This window comes from Balearica regulorum, chromosome 5 (genome assembly GCF_011004875.1).
Source record: "Balearica regulorum gibbericeps isolate bBalReg1 chromosome 5, bBalReg1.pri, whole genome shotgun sequence".
NCBI lineage: Eukaryota > Metazoa > Chordata > Aves > Gruiformes > Gruidae > Balearica > Balearica regulorum.
In genome coordinates, this window is record NC_046188.1 from 60,302,571 (window position 1) to 60,326,107 (window position 23,537).

Below are 23,537 nucleotides of genomic sequence, written 5' to 3' on the forward strand. Positions count from 1 at the left end.
TCACCACATGGCATCATTTCAGGCTCCCCAAACAGTTGTAGCTGTTACATGTAACCTCATGGTAATATATGGGAATGAAACAGTAACAGTGTCTTAAAACTTTGTGGATATGTCTATTGCACCGGCAATGTTTTTGCACTTGCACATGCTTGGCTCTTTAAAAGCACTGTTAATGCTGATTTTCAGATATGTATGTGTTGATGTTGGCCATAACCTCCTACAGATGTGTTCTTTCAGTAAGAAATGTTGGATCTTCTATACAGTAAAGCAAATGCTAGGACTAGAGGACAGTGATAAAAGTAACTTTTTACAAAAAATTGATGTTGTTCTTTCCCTTGACACTTCCGAAGTGCATGCCCACTGGAGAGAACATGCCTATGATGTCTGCCCACTTACATGCAGCAAAGTACAGGTATGTGGAAAAGTAAATTTTCCAAATGAAGGAATGACTAATGAAGAGCCTGGTGGTAATATCTTTTACATATTTAAGTGTAGATCATTCTGCTTGGTAGATGATTGGAAATAAATGGCCAGTGTTGCATAAAGACTTTAGTATGAGAAGGAACATCCACCTCTGACCTTCAGTGTTGTTGGCAGAACTAACACAAAGGATTTAAACCCCAGGCTTTTGGAACCAGGCTATGAGATGAACAATTACTATTAAGAAGTGCTTTTTTTGGTGCTTCACATGTTCTAGTAAACTTTTCTGTGCTGGAGAAGATATAGTCGGAGTTAAATTATGATTCATCTCAGCTTGCCTTTTGAAAACAGTGATGCATTTGTCATCTCTCCTATTACTGGTTAATGATGTTCTGCCCTCAGAGTTTTTTTGACGAGGCTGCTTCCTAACATTTTATTCCCACTGTTAATTTTTTTATTTTGCTGATGGATTTCCCAAAATAATGTTTTGAGATGTATTTTGCTGTTTGACTGAGAGGATTTTTCTGCAGCAGTAATGGATGATGTTTTTCTAACTCTCTTGGAATCTTTATTTGGGTTTTTTGTACTTTGTTTTTCTTCAATTTTTGAAAGTCAAGGCTGAGAGAGGGTAGAAATTGTCCTGCACATTTTCTTCCAAAAATACTGTTTCTACTTTCAGAAGCGATGTCTTTTCTAGTCTCTTTTGGTAACTACGGGTCCAGTTTACAAGGACAAAAAGCAAAACAAAAACAACCCAACAAAACAAACAAACCAAACCAAAAGCAGATATAAAGCAATCCCAGTAGCATTCTTTCTTTTTGGTCTTCTCATGTAAATGTTCCCTGGAGCAGAGTTTGGTGTTTAACCTAAATGTTCTGGTTTTCCACCACCCTCTGGCTGACTTGTCTGGGTGTGGCTTCACAGTTTTCCATAGTCGTTCAGTGGCTGATATTTGGTGGTGAATTGACATTATTCTGACTAAGGAGCCTATCATTCACAACTCAAAACTGCTGTTGGTTTATTTTCAGTTTTTTTTCTTTCTTTCTTTCCTTTCTTTCTTTAACTTATTTGTGGTTCCTGTGGATTTCAGTGTGACTGATAACATTAATATCTCAATGAGCCACAGGAAATATTGTGAGCTATCTTGCATTAAAAAAATCATAACCAAACGCATCGATTCGTAAAAGCATGTATACCTATGAAATATTGCCCAGAATGTTTTATTTCTTTGATGATTGGTAATGCAATACTGTCTGTGTTTTCAGTGGTTTAATCCTGGTTACTGATCTGGAAGTTTGATGTCTACAGATGAGGGCAGGTCTGCTAAATGAATTATTGCAGCCTGGAGCCCTCGGGGTCTTGCAGCCCTCGTGCTGACTGTTTCATCCTCCTGTTCAGCTCTTGGGTAATTGCCGCAGCCCCAATAACAAGAGGGAAACATACTGGAGAGAAGATATATAACCAGAGATCCACACTTGGAAAGACAATCTGAAACATATTCTGGAGAGCTTTTGGCATGTGTTCTGTGAAAGCTAACATTGGTGCTGTTCTTTTTCTTCCCCCAAGACATATCCTGGGCAGTTTGCTTCAGCACAGCCATCGTTTAATATTTTTGCTTTAAAAAAAAAAAACCCTAAGCAGACATTAATTTCCTTTCTTACAGAAATCCTGATGGGAAACAAAAAACAGTCTTATTTTGGTATCCCTTGTTCTCTGGTCCCTTGCTGCAAGGCACTTTCTGGTGTCTCCAGCTGATGTGCTGGGGCAGTTTGAGTAGCAGCAGTGCTGATCACCTTTCTGTGCTCCATAGCCCCTTTGGGTCCAGAGTGGCTACAGTAAGGGGACAGGCTGTATCAGGGCATGGGGTGACTCCCAGCTGGAGAGAGCAGGAAGGCACCGAGATTGGTGACCCCTTCTGCCCCGTGCTGGGGGCCGCCAGCTGCTTAAAAATGTGGTGGCACCTCCTCAGGTACTGCCAAGCCTTGTCAGTCTTGTATTGCTGTGTGAATTCATAGCCTGTCTCGCTGCCCCATCCTTCTGGATTATCCCTGTTCTCGAAGTGACACAAACTGACATTATTTCCACGATTGCTGACTAAGAGAGTCTGCTTTTTCCTGGTCCATGCGTTTGTTCTTTTTTCATGGTGTATTTACCTCCATAGTTATATCCCCATGCATACAAAGGGAAAGCCATACTAGACGAACCACTGCTGCCAAATGTGGCTCAATTTTGTTGGTATAGCTGCATCTATACCAGGGGTTTTGCTGACATAGCTCTGTCAGCTGGTGGGTATGCATTTTTTTCATGCTCCTCAGAGACACAGTTGTGCCATCTAAGTTTTTCCTGTGACCTGGGGGAGAGGAGCAGAGAGGAGGACACAAGGCTGTGAAAGGGAGTGGGATGTCAAAGCTCCCACTAGCAGCCAGGCAGGAGTGGTGCTGGAGCTCGCTCTCCATCATCCTCTCGTGTCATCTGCCCCTGCTCTACGCGCCTGGCTCTCCTGCCTCCCTGCTGGATGTGACTTTAGAAACAGTAAATAGGATGTTACTTTCTCTCTGAATTAGTCTGGCCCAATGTCCTAACATCCTAGTGAAAAAAGAAAATCTTGTGCTAACCAAAAACCAACCAACCCACTGCCTGTTCTGCGATTAATTCTTATATCTCAGCTGTTCCAGTTTGTGAGCTTGAAATTATAAGTGTCACCATAGGGAAAGGAAGGCAGGATTTTCAAAGAGCTTAAAGTTTGTCCTTTCAATTGTTTTCACTGACAGTATTTTCATAACATCTTTCTAACTTAACAGGTGCCTTTTCTTAAGAGGTACACTTACTTGCTGGCTGATGTTATCCTTATGGTATACTTTTTTCCTTTACTCTTGTGATCTCAACCTAGGAAAACATCAGCATAAAGTTTCTACTGTTGTTTATATTGTGTTTCTAATCTACTACAACAGAGCTGAAAAATGTTTGTTCTTGTAACCAGTCTAAACAAGAGTCGGGTTTTAATTTCTTGTTTGTGCATAACATTAACCCCTAATGACTGTGGCTTATTCATCTACAGTTAGCTTTGAAGATGCAGACTATATGGAAACTTGGGACCTTGTAATAGAGCTTTTAGCACCCCTGTTAGAAATAATAAATTTAAACTACTCACTGTAACCTGCACAGAACAATAACTGGGCTACAGACTTTTTTCCTCAAAAGCACTGGACTTAAAAGTTTTGAGTTACAATTTCCAGTGGTATAGGAAATAGAAAAAAAAAAATTCTTTATTTTTCTTTATTTTAGAACTCACTTCTCAGAAATGCATTAGTATTTCTGATCAGTATTTCTGATGAGTAGTTTAAGTATATGCTGCATACAGATGCCTGGATAACTATGCATTGTAATTAATTTGAAATAGTTGTGCCTGTGCTTTGCAAAATGAGCATCTGGGGGTTTTAGCGATGCTCACAGGACAGGACTTCTTGTGCAGGCAGCAGAACGGTGTGAACCCTGTGAGTTTTGTGTTGTCTGAAATCTGGGTCGCAAGAGCGGCCGTATGGCAAAGATGGCGCAGCTTGGGCCCACCAGCAGCTGTGGCAGGGGCAGATGTTTGAGCCCCCATCTCTGGGATTATACGTGTGGCCTCTCCGGCAGCATCCTATATGTTTGCATGAGTGGAGGCATATGCAAGCTGCTGGCTTATGTGATTGATCTCATTTTACTTCTGAGCATCTCAGCGTATTCCCACAGTAAAGCTGGAAAGCTCAGACCAGTAACATCAAGAAACAAACTGGACTATTTTTAAAGCCTTCAACTTTAAAATGTGTGGAATGTGACTTAGTCTGTGTGGTAGAGAGAATCCTACAGATAGGTCATTTTATTTTGTGCTTCCTGTGAACATATCTAAAATATACACTGCAAAGTGTTAGTGTATTATATGCTTCCAGCTATATTTTATTGTGGGATGATTCCAGATGTAGCAGGTTAAATCAGCACAGCAGCACTTGTTGGAGGGCTTATGTTTGAAATGTCTCATATAACTTCAGCAAAACAAGCTGATAGTGTGTACAGTAACCTTTTAAGTTCATAGGCACAGAGTGTCTTGGTAGGAGCTGTTTTGAATTCCATACTTGGCCTGAAAAGTTATTTTGCAGGAGTTCTGTGGAAGTCAGCTTTTTATAAAAATACAGAAAAGTAATCTGGCTGTTTATAAAGAGAGACTGTTTGCGAGGTGTTGTTCAGAAACCATTTCTGTTTACTGATGTTTCTGTTAGGATTGTGCATCTTAAGAAATGTGTTTTCTGTTTGTCACCAATAGAAAACAAGTATTTTAGGCAAATGTACTTTTGTGGGTTTTTTAACTGTTTGTACAAAGAAAGCAAGGGAGTGCTTCAGTTGTTACAAGAATCACATTTAATTTTTTTTTTTCCCTTTTATGTCAGTTCTAGGAAAACATGCAAAGAAACCAAACCACCAAAAAGCTATGTTTCCTCCAGATAGAAATATTTATATTTCACCATGAAAACAAAGTGCCTAATGTGAGTAGAAACTAAGACGAAAAACCGAGAAGGTCCTGTAACACAGCCAGTCTCATTTGCAAATTTCACTCATTGTAATGGTATTGAGATTGTAGACGGTTATGACAGGGAAGAGACAGCAGAAATACTGTAGTTTTTACTGATGATGAGGAAGGGCCAAAGGAAATGATTACTGCAGGTGCTGCAGAATCCAGTCTTTTGTTTCTGTTGACGTTACTAACCTTAAGCAAACAATAAATGTATTGTATCCTGCATGCCAAACTGGAGTCTTAATAAAAGAATTTATTCTCGGGAAACATAGCAGAATTAGGGCTGTATTGAAAATGGAATCAGGATTAGTGGTATTGAAATGCGAGGAATTTAATTCTTTTCCAATCTCCCTGAGGAACACATTTCTCAAATATTAGAAACAGAGCATTAAGGGACTAAGGAAGGACTTAAGTGCTGCAAGTTTGAATTAAAATCAGATTTTTTTTCTCTCTCTGGTGGGGCAACTAAGCCAAAAAGAGTTTTTAATTTTTGAGTGTAGTACCTCAAAACACTGCTGACAAGCAATACATGCAGTACTGCCATCAAAAATTTAAGTTATTTTAATTTAATGACTCCTATATGTCAACTATTGCTTTCTGTATTATGCTGAAAGGCTTCATGTGCAGGTGTGAACCAGCTCCGTACATCCTTTTAACTAGTGATAATTAGTGGAATTATCCTGACAGTGGAGGCATTTTTTCACTATTCTCAAAACCAGAGTTTGTTTCACTGACAGGAAATATCAGCCAAGACTGGAGGCATTTGCTTTCATACGTATACATCTGTACATGCACCATTGCTTTAATTTCTACTTTCTGTCCCTTTTGCACTGCTTTCCTTTAACTTGTAACAAGATCTTTACTTTCTCCTTGGGTAGCCACCAGGCACGAACAGCACTTCTCAGATTTTCTTATCTGACATTCCTGTTTGCCCCTGACTGGAGGCAGAAGAGAGGTTGAGCTAACATTACAGTAGAAGGCATCATCAAAATGCAACCCTTCTTCTTCCCTGTGTCTGCCCTTTGTGTCTGGGAGCTCTCCAGAGACTCCTGTAATACTAAGGGAAGCTGCGTGGAAGGCCAAATTCTTGTATGTGCTTAATACGTCACGTGTGGGACCTAAAATGACAGTTCTTGTTAACTGTGAATCTAACCCATGGGTGCTTCAGTTCTGACTTAAAAGAACTGTTTGTGCAGGCTATTTCCTGCTCTCTAATGCTCTTTCTTTCTGTGGCCCAGTTTTTTGGGGGCTCTGCAGCACTTCAGTAAAGTTTCAAGTAAACTTTTTTTTTTCAATTGTGCTTCCAGAGGAAGTTCAGTGGTCACTTTGAAAAGCATAGTTTGCAGTTTCAGCATCAATACTCACCTTGATGTGACTTTTTCATCCCTAGTCATCTACATGATGAAGGAAGAAAACGGGTAAATGATAGCATTTTAACTCACGTATTTCCCCAAACACTATTGTGGATTGTTGTCGTTTTGGTTTTTTTCCCCCACTACAGGTAAGCAGTTCATGCATTGCCTCTTAAGTCTTTGAGACAGTTACAGAACAGGAAACTTTAATTATAGTTAAGAATTACTCTGTTCAACTTCTTGTCCTTATTGCATTGTTTCTAATGAGTTATGTACAATACTGCAGTGAAATACTGGTGACTTCTCAGAAAAAAATGCATACTTTTTCATGAGCTGCATATACTTGGAGCACCATTGTCCTCTCTGTCATCTGGCAACAGTATTCATGCCAAAAAAAAAAGTGGTGTTTCCAGCAAGCCAGAAACCCCAGTAACCAGTGTCTCCTGTCTCATTCTGCCTTTCTGACCACAAAATGTGGCTTTTTTGGAGAACATGACCTCTGACACAGCGAGGAGAAATGCTTTGCTGGTGAGCAAATGTCTCTGCGGAGATGCCACTCCACAGCGTTTCAGTGTTGGACAAGATGGGAGTGTTTTAAGTTCATGAGGAGAAAATTTTGTGCCCCAAAAGAGTGGCCTCAGTCCTAGCTTTGTGGTGTTGGAGAAGGGATGTTTTAAGGCTGGGAAAGGTGTCCTGTCTGTGCTTCCCAGCTGCTCTCTTCCCCAGTGGAAAGGCAGAGGAAGCCCAGGCCCTGCAGTGTGTGTTTGTGCGTATGTGCATGCATGTGCAACACCTACTTCCACTGGTTTGCATCACACTAAAAATGTTTTTGTTTTTTTTTTTTTAACCCTTCCCTTTGGCTGCAGTGGCTCCTGCCAACCATCTCTTCTGCCTTCTCCTCACCATTATCAGCCCTGGCACACGCTGCTTCTCTTCCTTGGTTGGTTCAGATATGGCTCTACTCTTTTAGCTTTTCTTTTCCTCCTCTTTGCTGGATGGAAACAGCTGAGGCTATAAAAATGTCATCTCTGTGAGCAGCAAATATATTAAAGAGCTTGTGATCAGATTCATTTATCAATTATGCCAGAGTTAGATATTTGTGTTACATGAACGTTGTAACTGTCTTGCGGTGAGCTAATGAAAACAACGGAGAGGAAGTATTGTTTTATAAATGATCAAAGTCTTTGGTAGCACTGAGGCAGTAGTGATGTGAGTTTGGAGTGATTAAGAAAATCTAATCTGGCTGCCACTCCCTTAGCTGAAATGTCCAAAGTGGAACATTTATCACTGACACTTTCCCACTCCCCAGGAAGCTATTCATAATTACTTTGAGAGAAAAGAAAAATACTTTGGCTTTTCTATTATAAAAAAAATATCTCAAGCAGGTATGGAAGTTGGGTAAAGTAAGTGCTTATCCTTGATTTTAATTCTTTTTTTTTTTTCAATGGGTCTCAGATCCTGGGGAGCCCTGTATATCAAGCTGTTTAAGCTGCATTGTAGCACCTTACACCGTGCTGTTGCTATCTTTAGTTGACCTGTGCTGCCTCCCACTTGTAATAGCACTCGTGTGTAAAGCTTAAGCCCAGACATACATCAGCCTTTCCGCATGGCAGTACCCTACCCTTCCCCTAGGAACTTCTGGATTTATTGCCCAGTTTTGGACTGACCCAAAACCCGTTGTGTCGCTCTGTGTTCCCAAAGCCAGGGCTGGTGAGCATCGTCGCGCTGGGCCTGCCTCGCACCCGCACCAGGGCAGCCAAGGCGGCCGGGCTCCTTCCTGCCAGCGTGCAGTTGTTGGAGGGGTTTGCTCGTTAATCATTGAGGACTTGAACCTGGAAAGGTGCTGGATGTCCTCAACTCCTTTTGAGTCAATGGGAGTTCACAGCACTCAGTTTCTTGAAAAATTAGACCTTCTGGAATTCAGGGCATATAAAATGTTTGTGCTTTTACCTCACAGAGCTACAAAACTCTTTAGAAAAGGGCATGGAGCATATTATAAATGAAGTATTCAGAGGGGAAAACAGAAATTTCCTGACTTATTCTTGGCACCAAATATTTAATCATGACATTTGGTCTAAGAAAATGTACAAACTCTCAACATTGCCAATTTATTTTACCCACAAACCAACAACAGACTGATGATGTGCACACAAAGGTTATTTATTTTGAGTGTAGCCGGGGAATGTGAGTATTCCAAATGCTTCCTTGTATCTCCCCATGGGATCTCTTTAATAAGTTGCATAATATTTTTCTGTATTAGAGGATTGTAAGATAGACATGGTAGGTCTCTTCTTTACTTAAATACACTGATTGTTTTCTCTTTTCTTCTTTGAAGGAAATGCAAGCAGAGAATGAATAGTTTGTGAACAGTGTTAAATTAAAAAGCAAAACTTCAAAGGCCTTTCTAACAACTTATTCTAAAACTATCACCCAACAGATGATGTTCCAAGCAAAATAACTAATTATGTGGGAGGTCAGGCAAGCATTGATTTAGTTTTTGATTTCTTGGACCGGTAGTTAATTCTTTAATAGCAGGAAAAAGAATACATGACTTAAATCTCTGGACATAAGTCTGGGTAGACCCTCTTCTGAAGGACAAGTATATACATAACCTGTAACAATTTTCTTGGAAAATGTGAAAGCCACTTGGATATTTTCTATGGACCTGGGCTGACTCTCATTGCTCCCCATTAGAAATTGAGAGCAAGGTTAAAGAAGGATAAGGGAGTGCTGCAATGAAAGTACTTTAGTTCTTGCGAACTTATGCTAATTTAGAATAGCATTGCCCTTACAGAATGTAAGGATATTTATCTGGAATCAGGCACAGTTTGACTGTGATCATGTTACTAGGAAAAGCCAATGGGGCTTAACGGGCCAAACATCATTACTTTATATCATCAGCACATGACAAGGTAAGACTCCAAATGCATAACTTTAGCAATTCACATGTGGAGACGTGGAGATAAAATTCCTTTCTATGCACTAAAGCACTGAACCCTTTCTCATTTTGGCAAGAGAGTGAGAAAAAGGGGAACTCTCTGTGGTTACTTGTTTTCTGTTTCTTCAGTTCTGGTGTAACTTGTGATAATATTTCTGCTTAGCCTGTTTTGTGCATTTGCTTGTGGCAAGTGATTGTGCCAATTCTAAATCACTTTGGCTAAGCTGTGCTCTTGGCCCTAGCTTGTGCAATGGGAGAAAATTTTCTCAAATAGTGTTGACTTTTGGCTGCAGGTTTCTAAGAAGTCTTAAGACCAAAACGTTACTGGACATGTACTTGCTGTGACATAAATTCTGCTTGGGAAAAGCATGTGGATGTTTGGTTTTTCTTCATCTGTTATCTGGCACTTATCATTGAACAAAAATTAAAGAAAAATTAAAGGCTGTGAGTGCAGCTGGTTGTTTTTGAAGCAGTAGGCTTGAGTTTGTAGGGGTTTTATGATAGTCTTTGTGAAGTACGTGTCATGACAGCACAAGTATGTTATGTTTACTTGTAACACTTATCTTGGATGCAGCTACTAACTCTTTGTACCTGGTTATCCAGTCACCATATGCTGTATTTTTATGTTCGTATTGGATATATGGTTTGTGGACTTAATTTTCGTAGGCAGAACCTGCTTTAACATGACCTGTGTTTGTCTTTTCTAGGAATAACATGCTTGGAAGTACTTGGTAGTGTTGATCACCTGTACCCCAGCACGAGAGCTCCAGCTTAATCCTTTTCAAACACGTGTCTCAGAACATGGGGGAAAACGATGATGAAAAATACAGTCAAGCTGGCCAGATATTTGAAAACTTTGTACAAGCATCAACGTGCAAAGGTACCATTCAGGCCTTTAATATTCTCACTCGCCAACTTGAATTAGATCCTTTGGACAATAGAAACTTTTACACCAAACTGAAGTCAAGAGTGACCACATGGAAGGCCAAAGCTTTGTGGAACAAGCTTGATAAAAGAGCAAGTCACAAAGAGTATAAACGAGGAAAATCTTGTATGAACACTAAGGTAAGTGGAGAAGTTAATTTTTGGATTTCATAGCTTAGAATCTTTTAAACTTGTTTTTCTGCAGAAGCAAGGATTATGCCATCACATGCAATGTGTCCATTCATGTAACTCTCCCTTTAATATACCTTTTGAAACTGACTCATACCAACTATTTTGACAAATTTTCAGGAATTTTTGTTCTGCAAGTTTTGTGTAAACACACAGCATGTAAGAATGGTCCTAAAAGCACCCTGCTTTACAATCTGCCTCAATCGTGGCAGAAAAGTTTTCTGCCCTATTCAGACATCAATGTCAATCAGGCATGAGACAAACTCATGAGGCAGTAGGCTTTGTTCACGCCAGGATCACAAGAACTACTTGCTTTATTAAACAGGGTTTTGCAAGATGCAATCCATAGTATATTCAGCAGGTTCCTCTATTTGCTGCTTGGTGCATGCTGTAAGAGACCAGGGCTGGCCAAATGTGTTTCAACAGTAGTTCCTAAGCTGTTGTCTGGAAAGTGCTACTTGGAGGCCTGAGCATCTGTCTTTGTCACTTAGCATTGGCTCTAGTTACTAAACAACAGTAAAAGAAAATCCTTCACTATTTAGGGATTTTAAATACTTTCCTGTAACAGCTTTTTCACAAGCAGATATGTGGATAATTGCTATGTGGTATTTACTGAAGGAGTTGGTCTATTTGGTTGTGGAACGGACAGGAAATTATCTTCTCTTCAGCAGAGCATGCAATACCATATTTTGATAGAGAGAACCACCGAATGTTGGGATAAATCCTGCTGACAGAACTTTACAAAATACTCTGGTTCTGCCATTTGTTTCATCTGGCTGTCACAGAGTATTTTTAATAGCTTTGTCTGAGAGCAATTCACTTCTTTACTGCAGGTGATAGCTAAAAGTTGTCCCAAGAAGGGTAAGTTTCAAGAAGTAGAATGCTCTATAATAGAGACTCTATAGAACAGCGAGGAAGGGCACCCTGGGGAGTAACTAGGCACCAAACTATGGAGGACTTCTTCATCAAAACTATCACTGAAGTGTTGTTTTGTGGACTCAGTAGAGAGGCAGTGTTGAAGGTCTCTTTCTTCTTGTTTGCATCGTTGCATTGAAGCTTCTCAAAAGCGCCAGGGAGAACACCACCATGTTACCTTCAGTACATATAGAGGCCTCTGGTTTTATTTATTCATTTTTAATAAGCTCCCAATTATTATTAACTTTTTCTAAGGTAATAAGTATCCTTATGACGGTTTTATTGAGAAAATGAAGAGTGCCATTACAGCTATTTGCACGTTTTGCTGACAGCCTCTGGTTTTTTTCCCTTTCCTTTTTCCCTTCATTTCCCTTTTTGACCTGTGCTTCCTTCCCCCCTTTTGTTCTTTTGAAAAAGCCTTGAACATATGTCATTGAGCATCTTTGTGATGAAAACAGACAGGAAAGGGATGAGAAAGTGTCTGATGATTAACAAATGATAGGAGATATTCCACATACACCTCACCTACACATACAGCCTCGGGTCCAGATTTCCGTGGTTAGTTTGAGGAAGTATTTGCAACACAAAAAAGCAGTTTTAAGAGCCCTATGAAATATAAAAATGAAGTACTTCTCTCAAGTGTGACATTACAAAGCCAAGGCCTGGTTCTGCAAAGTTCTTAAGCAAAGTGATTAATTTTTATATATAGTGAGAAGACTCATGGAAATCGGTTGGTACATAAAATACAGCCTGTGTAATGCTTTACAAGGTTGCCAAGCAGGAGGCTAATCAACACCTTCTGCAGTGTTGAATGTATGGTATTACTGCTCTTTGAGAGTAAAGATTTATGTTTAGTGGCATAGTGTAAGTATTTGCAGAAATTAATGGACATGTTTATGATGCACGTATGATCAAATTGCAAATGAATATAGAATGTCTGATATGAACAGTGTATGTACAGATATTTTGTGAAATACTTGTAGATGTTCATTTTGAATGTGGATCATGCCCAGACCTGCACTTCATTGTGTCATCACTGATTTAATGAGAGAAACATGAATCTTCAGATTGCTGCAAATGAAAGCAGTAACTGCAGTCTGTGGGCTCTGTGGGGATATCTACCAAACATTCCTCACACGTGAATCACAGTCTGCTGTGAAAGCCTATCTATGCAGCATGAATGAGAGGAGACACATTGCGAGAAGATTGCGGACTCCCTGATCATTGCAGTGGTGTGCTTTGACAGCCCCACTTGTTGATAAGGAATTCTCAGAAATGCTGGCAGTCCAACCAAAATGCCATTGCAGAGAGATTAGGCTACAATATACGTACCATGATTTTACTTCAGTGCAACTGGTGATTTTAAGTTTCTGTCTTGCATGTTGTGCCAGCTACCGTTTTTAGCAGTGAAGCGGACAAACAGGAGTTAGCAAACTAAATCCTGACAGCAGTGCCCAGTGCTCACCTCTGTGGAGTTGCCTGGGGACTAGTTGAAGTAGATCAGCCCGGAGTAAAAATCCTACTTGTTAAACCAGGGTCACAAAATGAGCTAAGTGGATTTTTGCAATTGCAGTTCTGTAAACAGAGCCAAGGTTGCTAGTAGGCATCATTTGAAAAAAAAATATATGACTTGAAGGCTTTATATGAGGTTGTGGCTATGAGCTCTGTAGCTGAGTCTGCAGCTCTCAGTTCTTCTCAGATACGGCTTAGCAATCTGTCTGGCTTCTTACAATCTTCCCAATCTTTGGAGGAGAGAAAGGAGATAAACCGCAATCGGGATCTAAACTACTTATGGGGGGGTTTACTGTTGTAGGTGTTCTGTTTTGGTTTTTTGATTGTTATTTGGTTGTTTGGGGTTTTTTTTACGAACCAAGAACCTGCTGCTTCACCTAAAAACTGTTCATTTTTTTCACAGTATTTGAGCTGAATGCTGTATTTGTTGATTTTTGTGCTTATAAACTCTTCAGCTACACTTACATTACTCATTACAATATACACAAGTTTTATACATGCAGAACGTTCCACTCCAACTAAATAACAATAATCCCTTGTCTTAACTGCTCTTGAAGAACATTGCCAAATATGGCTTTCAAAGTTTCTACAATGATATGATTTTAAGCTGGATGAATAAAACCAGTTGAACAATTTTCAAGTTCAAACCCACTGCTATTTCAGAGTTGCCTTACTGCAGACTTTATTTTCCCTTTAATTCTTTAGAAGAACAAAACCCCAAACCAAAGTGCTGCAGAAAGACATGCACACAAATGGGGCAGAAACAAACTTTTTGAAACTGTAGGAGGCCATCTATATGTATGTGTGTTAAATCTGCATCAAACATACTCTTCCTTCCATCACGCACTTGTAAAATGGGAATGAGTACTGTTCAGAAGAGCTGTTTCTGGAGCTGGCATTTGCACAGTTCACCAGTATTAGAGAGAAACAGAGTCTGTCCTAAGTAGCCAAAACTCTAGAAATCATACTCTGATTTTTTGCAAATGTGTCTAGAGAGAGAGCACAGTTTTATTCTCCTGGCAAAGTTTCTCTCTCATTTTTATCTTTTACTAATCAATGCAGAGTAGCGTGCTTGGAATCTGTAATGATTATTTGTTTCTTTATGGAATGAAACATAGCTAGACAATTGAACAAAATTAAAGGCTTCACACATGTTGTTCACCATGCTAGCAGTTTGAATGTCTCTCTAAATTTTCGAACATGCAAAACATAATACAGTGATGAACAAGAGTTCATCCAACTAGTTGCAGAGTGTATTCAATAGCCTTTTTAAGACACATGTGAGTGTTCTCTAAAGATTTATTTGAACCTCTCTGTATGGAGTAGATTCTTTACTTGATTTACTGGCAGTTTACCTGTGTAAATGATACAGATATGTGTGCACATATAAATGAGGCTCCCACTGATGTTTGAGATATGTGTATGTATCAGAGGGCAGAACCTGGCTCATGCTGTACACCTGAAATTCTGGCTCTCCCATGACTGAAGACTCATGCTTGAGGACAGCAGAGATCACTGCACATGAAAACATCCCAGACTTACTCTGAAGGGAGGTGTTGATTCTCTAAAGCATGCAAATGTCCCCCTCAAACACATACGCTGGTTTTTTTCAAAACACGTACTTACACTTGGGAGAACTAAGGAGACTTTGTTTAAAGTGCTAATGTGTAGTTATCAGCTGCCTTGGTAGACTCCAGCATTTCTGTCTGGATATACCTGGTTTCAGATGATGGTGTTGCATGTTGTGGGGAGGGAAGCAGTAAATTCCTGTGCACGGTTTTGGTCTTCTGAGCATTGTCTCTATTGTAGATCCCACTTTGGGCATGATTCCTGGGCAGAGGACTTGTACAGTCTGAGCTGTGGCTTCAAGGCCTAACTGGACAACATTAGCATAAAGCAACTAAATAAAATTGAGCTAAGAAGTTTTGAGTGCTGTGTATATAATACATACATATGTGCATTTGTAGGTATATGTGTATATATATCATACAGATTCCTGAAAAACAAATGAAGTGATCTTGAACTCAGATCCTGTTGGCCTCTCCTGTTTCCCTCATTCTGGACTTGGCCCTTCAAAGCTTGTTTTATAATAGATTAGGTTCCCTTCCAAAAACTCCTGTTGGGAAACTTGCTGCAAGAGAATGACTCTAAAATTGTTCATGACCACATTTCCAGGGCTTGCATAAAAACACAGTGGCTCTTTTCAGTAGTGCCATATGCTATCACTCCTACTTGGACTCGGTGGCATTGGCGTCTCTGCTGTAGGGAGGCTTCCATGAGCTCCTCTGGCAGGGTGCTGCTTTAGCTGGGGCAGCATTACAGACAGGGTGTGGCTTGAGGGTGGGCTTGAGGGAGGATAGGACTAGAGGAAGGTTGGGGGCAAGGGTGTGAGTCAGCTGAAGAGAAGCCCTGGGTCAGAAATGAGGACGGAGGCTGGAGGTTTTGTGACTGACTCAGCACTGGCTCTGAGCCTCATCTCCCTGTACTAACCACACTTGTGTACCCATGAATGATGAAGCGGGATGGTCTTTATCTGCCAAACCCCTTCTGCTCCTTTTCATGTTGTCTTCATTTCCAAAGACTGTCAAATGAATGATTTGGTAGTTAATAAAACCTACTTTGCCTGGCGCTCTCTATCCCAGAGTTGAGAAAGGGAGTGGTATTCCCAGGCCACGCTGGGTGCTGCCACGTTAGGTAGCCGTAGGGTAATCAGCAGGATGAGGAGTGGATACCAGGTCTCTCTCCTTGTTATTAGGTAGAAATTGGCTTCCTACCAGTCCTCAGTTGTTTACAAACATCCTAATCTGTAGTCTTGCCCCTCGTGGTAAGTGAGGCAGGTTGGGTTCTAGATGTCTTCCTCTCCCCTCTCTCCACTTTCCTCTGTAGTGCTAAACCAACACTTGTCTCTTAATTAAGCAAATCATCCAGCATGTATAAACCTGCTGATATTGTGGCTAAATTTCCTCCTAAGCGCTGGCATTTGTTGATTCTTCAAAGGCAACTGGGATTTTCAACTAGGTTTCTCCTGTTCTGTATATATTGGTACAGAAGCCAGTGAGTTTGTGTGTTCGAGTGTCGTGACTGATTGTGTCCCTTGAGACATACTTGTTTTTTCAAGTGGGTAATTGAATTGTAAGATGAAAGAAGGGAATGGTGGTTGTGCTCCAACTCAAAAATATCCTTATTATAATGAAAACTTTAACCTGTTTATTCTATGAAGAGCGAATATCCAGATGGCACATCCCTTTTGCTGGATTTACTAATCTCTTCAAAATAATAATTGAAATGGGGAGATTTCCAAACCTGATAATCAGGGTTTATAATGAACACACCAAACTTATCTTAGATGTATTAGATAGCATTGCTAACTTGCTTATCATAATAAAAATGCATTCCTGTGAAGGTCATAAAACTTGAAACTAGCAGTTGACTGCCATATTTATAGGAAGTTTTGTGAATGAAAGTTTGTGACTTTTCACAAAAAGACATTCAGCTGCTTTTTTTTAAATCCAAATGCACTGTGCTTGGATAGCAGAATCCAGAAGCTATTGAGGTTTTGGGGATACTAAGGCCACGTATTTTACTGACTTTTTAAGTGGCATCTATGTGTGTTTGGTATACCTAAGAATGAGCTGTTTATTTTGGTTTCTATGCTTTGCTTTTGCCTTTTAGGACAGGGCATCTAAAGCCTTGCAGTGGATTTCCAATGTAATTTTATTTTTAGTAATTGTAATAAGTAACTTTTACAGACTTCTTTCAAAGTAGTAAAAGATATAGGACTAATGGGAATGAGTGGTAAGGAAGATTTGTTTGAGATGAGGGGAGAAGCAGCAAATCTCCTATGAACATGCAGTGAAACCATAGTTGTCGAACATTGTCTATGCATTCGTTTCCCTAAGGATTTTTAGAGAGGGGATGGGGAGAAGCTTGGGTGGTGACAGGACACACAGCAGACAGGGTTCTTTGAAAACAAAACAAAGTATTTGACTCTTTAAGCAGTGTTTTAAACTGAGATTGGGCCAAATTACATCAGCAAAGGCAAATGTTTGGCATGTGATTTGGTAATGAAATCACTTTATTATCCTACAGACGTTTCCACAAACACATGATTTTTCAGCTTTATCGGTCATGAAAAGCAATGAAGCCCGGCCAAAGTAACATAATCAGACAGCCTAAATAGGACTTTTTCAGGCATTTGGGAATTTTAAAATTTTTAGCTTGCAACAGTAGCTTTACATCTGTACTTTAACAGCACTGTGGTGTTCCTCTGTCCCTTGCTTAATGGCTTTGCAAGTAATCCACAGAAGGGAACTGTCCCACCCGAACCTGGTTTCCTAGATATTTTATAAAGATTCCCACAGGGAGTAACACCCAGTTACTTTCACACAAAACGCTACTATTGTCACCACAAGTGGTTTACCTAAGTTTGAATGAAACAAAAGGTTCCACAGGGTGCAGTTCCGTAACTGTGGCTTTGTAGTGCTTTTGGGTTTGACCAGTGAAGCAGCGGGGCTGTGTGCCCATCCGTGGGCAGGGTGGTGGTGGGGGGGGGGGCGGGGGTGCTCCTGGTGGCCCCCGGCACACGGCCCTTACCCGGCCTTTGCTCCGGTCAGGGCTTTCTCTTGGCTTCAGAGAAGCCCCGACGGTGCCAGATATGGTTGTTACGGGTTTGTTGTTAGCTACGTTTCCAGCTTCGCTTTGGTAATGTTTGTGTACTGATAAGTGAGGAAACGCATAACTTTTGCTACCAAGAAGTGATTAAAAACTTGGCTGCTAAAAACCAGATTTCAGACAATAAGGCAATTTCCTGTCTCCCACAGGTCAGATCCTTCCTGAGGTTCCCATGTCTGTCCTGAGAACTAGGTTTTTGGGGATGTGGTTGCTGTCTTTCTGCTGACAAATCTAATTTTATGTTGTTTTCTGGTTTAGGCACTTTCAGTAGAATGTAAAATACCACCGTTCTAAGAGATTCTGTATAAGAAGTGAAAATGTAAAATATTTCAGTAGAAGCTGATAACGGAATTTCTATTTGTACTGTCTCTCTAATATGCCTTAACAGTGATGGAGTTGTGGTAAAAAGAAAAAAAGTTTAACTGGGATCTGGTGTCACGACAAAGTAGAAATTCCCCTTTAATGCCCTTGAAATGGGGTTAATTTGCTTTACTTTTGCTGCTACAGTGTTAAAGGTGGATTAATTTGTGTCAGTCAGTTCTCAAAATTCCCACATTCCCTAACACATCTAGACTTACACAAAAAATCTGTTTGTGTCTGCATACAGCCAGGGTTCTGCAGACTAAGGTCGGCGCCTATTTGCCATTTCAGGTTTCTAGGATATTTGTGTCTTAACGTGTATATCTGATGAAAAGTGCTTATTGAAAAATAATCTGAGTTTATCCCATAATGTGATGTCATTACAGTTTTGTAAGTGTTTCTGTGGTGAAAAAGCCTTCGCAAGGAGACCTGCTGTCCTGATCAAATCTTCCTCAAATCTCCCAGAACTGTGAGAGTCTGACAGGCACCCAAATGGGCCTTGGCTTCGTTCTGGGTCCTGGGTGATGGCAGAGAGAACGACAAGCATTATATCATTTCAACTAACAGAAGAGCTATACTTCACAGCTACACAAATTTTAAATTAGAAATACATGAGACCTGTGGGCCTGTTATTCTAACCGCCTGGGAGAGAGGGATGAAGTGTGTAACGGTGACATCTTGCATTGATGGTGAACACTACAGCCAGATATAGGTATCGTCCTCCTCTAAGAAGAAATTGGCCCAGCATGTCTGAGAGAAGCAGAAGTTCCAATTCTGACTTGACCCTCATAGAGCCCTTGCTTTAATGAGAGAACTTGTGGATATGGTTTACATTAAGTTATGTCACATGCGCAGCTAAAGAACTGTATTTGCAGTGGTGCTAGCAATAGTTTGCTGCCAGACTGGGGAAACACTTTAACTGAGGTTTCAGCGATTCCTGTGGTAGGCTGATACTTGTCATACTTATTAAAAATTTGGGTACTGGATCAAGGAGGTGCAGATGTAGCCAAACTGGAATGAGCTGTAAGCACTTTGAGGTGCCGGATTAGGATTTTAAAAAAATCTTGAAAAGTTGGAGAAATGGTCTGAGATCAAGAGGATAAAATTTCTAAAAGCTACTAGAAAATTATGACCCTTCTAAGAGAGTGCAACACCCAGAGAAAATTTGGAATACACTGCAGAAAACTATCTAGTGCTTGTAACGGAGCACATGCTAAGCCTGAGTCCCATGGGACTGGGCAACCACCCCAATCATTTAGTTGATGCAGGTGAAATGCTGGCTAAAATTTTTTGCCCAGTTTCACCTGTTATAGGTGAGAGGCAGATAAACTAGGGGAAGTCCAGAGCAGAGCAGCAAGAATGGTCAGAGCTTTAGAGAATGTGACCTGTAGGAGAGGCTTAAATACCTTCACCTAATCTACATTAGGGAAGACCCAAAGAGGAATACTACATAGTTACCTGGAATACAACCAGAACTGTTACTCGTTTCACCTTCTCTCTCAAATAATCTGGATAACACTGCTAGATCAAATTCTGATTAGTTTTTCAAAGTTTGCATTTTGCCCTGGGCATTTGCTGCTCCTGCTTCAGCCCTGAATAACAGCTTGTTTTTTCCCAAGGTTGTGCCTGTTTCTTCTTGAGAAACCAGCCAAGAGATACTGCCTTCTTTGTCTTGCATCACTTTCTGGATTTGTTCATTTGACTAAGATGCTTAAAAGGAACCATGTGGTTATGTCACACTTTGAACTAGTCTTGTGTTGCTTGTTTCCACTGCCCCTTTGAATGAGTCATAAGAGCAGCTTTAAGAGGGCCTGTGCAACAGCAAAAAACCCCCAAACCTCTGTGTGACCGGTGTCCGCCTCCCCATCCTGCCTGTGCTCTCTGCCATCCTTGCTGGATTTACATTTGAGATAAAACAACTGCCCCAGGGTAAATTGCAACTGAGATTAGAAAACGTTGCAAGGGATGGTAGTGAACTTCCTGCCCAGGACTACACGCCCAGATCATTCATAACGAGTTATGCTGATCACCAGGTGCTCAGTGGAAGGCAAAGGCATTTCTCCCATGTTATATTTTCCTTTTTCTCTTGTTTGTTTGTTGTTTTTAGCGAGGTAGGAAATAATTGCATACATGGGAAGCCTTTCTTGACAGGTGAGGGCTGTCGTGACTGGTGGGGCTGCTGCTGGGGCTGCTCCCTGCCTGTCCGGCCGGCCGCGGGGCTGCGAGGGCTGGGCCGGCCTGCTTGGCTGTAGGCATGGGGGGTAGGAAGGTCACTGCCTGTCAGCCCAGGTACAGCCCTGATAGTGGCAGAACAAGCGCAGCCGGTGTTGTTCAGGCAGGTGCCTTCATCTGAATTTCACCCTGGCTGGAATGTGAAAACAGAGTCATTACTATGTGGCTGTGTAAATAACTCTATGTTTATCTCCCTTCTGTTGTGTCGGATGTTGGTGTAAAATAGACTATTAGACCTCATGATGTGCAATTTGCTGCCAAATTTTATGCCTTCAACTCTCTGCCCCTCTCTTTGAAGCACGCTTCTTTTCATATTTTTTCACCTATGTACTTTTATGTTTCAAGACTCTTTCCTTCAGTAATAAGGGCTGTTATGTACTTTATTTGTTTTCAGCCAAAAAGGCTTTGGAAATAAGAACTAGCTATGCTAAAATCTAATTTTCGTTGTGTGATATGCTGCCAGCAGCCTGGTTTGTTAGTTCTGTATGAGTGCTGTTAACTTTCCCCGCTATCAGAAACCTTCCTAAAAAATGTTATGCTAAAGATACATTTTCTAATTGTAGTTGTGTGAACTGTTCAAGTCCATCTTGCTTGTTGACACTGTCGGATGCCATATTGCAAAGAGGTGCTGGTTGGTCAGTTCCTAGTGTATTCAAATCATAAATAAAAATTTAAAAAGTAAAAGCATTGTCTGCCTATAGTAAACTGGTATGTACAAGTGACCAGTTAAACAAACTGGGGAAAAAAACAGGTTATGACTCTTTGGAGCTGTATTTGGCTTTACTAGTTACTTGGCTGTGAATGCTAGCACTGGAAAATGCAGTGGCTTTGAACATAACATGATGAGCTGGAAAATAATATTGTCCAGGAGCCCAGAATTGCTGCCTTCTTGAGCCCAGAATTGCTGCCTTCTTGTACAACATTGCATGTTGAGCTGAGCTATAGCTGCCATACACTACTGTACAGTCGTTCTGCTTAGGAAAGTCAGAAATTATGGGATTAAATGATTCAGCAGTTTAAAAGTAAATAATAATTTAAAAATCTGGATTCTGACTCCAGATCTGGTGGCTAGTTCTATATGAGCTCATTTACCCAGTACTGGCTTCTAAAAGCAAAGTCTTAATTAGCTGTTGGCTAAGGATTCACCCAATAAAAAAATGTATTTTAGAACATATTTTAAAATATTCTGTGAAATGACCTTGAAATAACTTGACTTGCCACTTACTTTAAAAAGCCAGTTTCTAAGTGGAAGCTTAGCCAGTTTTTTAGATTGTTGTAATTGTTGTTGTTTAGTTAAAAAAAAAAAGTTAGGTTCAGTGTAGTATTTCATCTCTGTAGACAGACCAGGCTGTAGCAACAGAGTTCTATTTTTTGTTCGTTTTGTTTTTAAAAGCATATTACCAACTTCTTCCTGTAGCAAAGCCATGGTTGTTGACCAACTTGTCTACATGCTTTGGATGCCATAAAGCATGAGAAATCCCTTCCTCTGGGTCTGTAGACAAGTCCTCTACTAGCTGGCCAGCCCCTGACCCTGAAACCATGTAGAGGATAGATTATTTTCTTGCAATCCCAATCTCACAAGTGTCACTACTTGCAAGGCTCCCAAGACTCCCGGCTTGGTCTCTGCTGTGCTCGGAGGTGAGGCTCTTGGTGCCTTTGTGTATTCATCTCTGTTCACCACTTCTCTGTTTCTGGATGAATTTTTTTGTTTCATGGTTTTGTTTTGGGTTTTCTTACTAAGTTTTTAAGCATAGCCTTAAAGCATTATCTCAGTGTGACAGGCATAAGCTTACCAAAAAAAAAAAAAAAAAAAAAAAAAGGCAAGGTACTTAAATGCTGCCAACCATATTCATGACTGGAATAGTCAGTCAACATTCTTTCTGCAAGGTTTATCTCATTTTCATTTTGATTGTTTAAGCAGCTGGCCAAAAAAAAAAAAAAAAACAACCAGAAAAGAAAGCAATCTCTTCTGGGTTTTGGGTGTGGGGTTTTTTCCCTGTTTTGATTACAGTGAAAGGTAAGAAAACAGCAAATATGCTCTTAATTCCAAAGGATGTTAGAGGGTTTATTTTGTCCTTTATTTGAGGAGATTTTTGGAGGGTTTATTTTGTCCTTTATTTGAGGAGATTTTTGGATTAAAGCACTTGGTGGATTATCCACCAGAAGTGGTTAATCTGTTTATTAGAAATAGTATTACATTTCTTGTCAGATGATGTGCAGGTTTTCTTCAGATAGCTGTAACTGTGGTGCAGGGGAACTGAAAGTTTCTAGAGATTCTTTTCTGTATTATATCTACCAATTGCAATTTTTAAAAATTTATTTTTGTAAATCTCTATAAAAGCTCTGAGATCAAGTCAACGTATTTAAATATGACCAATGCCACCTGAGAGAGCTCTTCAGAAAAGCTCTAAATAACAAAGTCCTGACAGCTTTGGTGCATAAACGAAGGAACTCCTGACCTTCTAGCACACTGAATGCATATATCCTTTCTTTAATGTGTTGCATAGCAGACTATAAGTTTCAAATGTCTTTCATACCATTGTTGTAATTTCAAACTATGGGAAGGTTTTTATACGCAAATCTAATATTAGTACATATATCTGAGAGACAGAGAGGATGGATGGACAAGTGTGTCCAGATTTCATCCAGGAAAAATGAGGGCACGTGTTGTTTTTTTTCCATGCAGAAGCTTATCTTCCAAAAAAGAGAAAAAAATCCCAGTAAAGATGAGCCAAATGAATGTAATAAATGTACTAATGTTTCACTTCTGGCATTTCAACCCAATAAAACAGGAGGGCAATAAAGATAGATCCTCTGATCCCTGGATTGTGCCGTGTCCAGCTGCAAGTGCAGCAACTGCAGGGCACAGTGCTGGGGAAAGAGCTCTGTCCAAAGTCATCCCAGATTAGGTAGCCTCAAATCCATGTTAGTCTTTTAAGAAGAAAAATAGCAGTGTCTCCCTTATTGCTGATTGCTGATATGGGTGCTTTTGGCAGGAGATGACAAAACTGCGTATTTCTGAGGTGCTCAGCCGGGGGTACAAAGGGTAAAATACTGGTGGGATGGAAAGCAGAAATGGACTTGTCCTGTTGTGCTTCCTGCACCACAGGGTTTTGTTGGTGCAGTTTGTGGCAATTAGGGGTGCGTGAGCCTCGCATTTCCCAGCTGCCTTTGAACTTCCCCAACAGTGGTATTTGTGGTGTTCACTCTCAAAAAATGTCCGTTCAGCAAGATCCAGCTAGTCTTAATAATATTTTAAGGTAGATTCTGGAACTATCTGTAGTGCATTTAAGTAATGTTCACATAACCCTTTGGAGAGTTAGGATCTCTCATTAAAATACATTTAACTGAATATTATTTTTGTCAAATGAAACATTTTTAACCTCACTAATTTTATAAGGAGCTCATAAAACAGGTCAATAGAGGAAAATATGCTTTTAAAGATTTAATTTTTGTAGGGCAAATTTAATTAGCT

General features: G+C 40.3%; 1 protein-coding gene across 7 annotated transcripts in view; it reads left to right on the forward strand.

The window, feature by feature from the left end:
• MICAL2 (microtubule associated monooxygenase, calponin and LIM domain containing 2) overlaps positions 1–23,537 on the forward strand; it is a 132,430-nt gene that overhangs the window by 13,755 nt on the left and 95,138 nt on the right. For all 7 annotated transcript variants that reach the window (XM_075755186.1, XM_075755188.1, XM_075755189.1 and 4 more), the window contains exon 2: positions 9,967–10,324. In XM_075755186.1, the coding sequence (XP_075611301.1) occupies positions 10,061–10,324 (264 nt within the window). In that variant the 5' untranslated portion in view covers positions 9,967–10,060. The remainder of the gene's footprint in view (positions 1–9,966; positions 10,325–23,537) is intronic.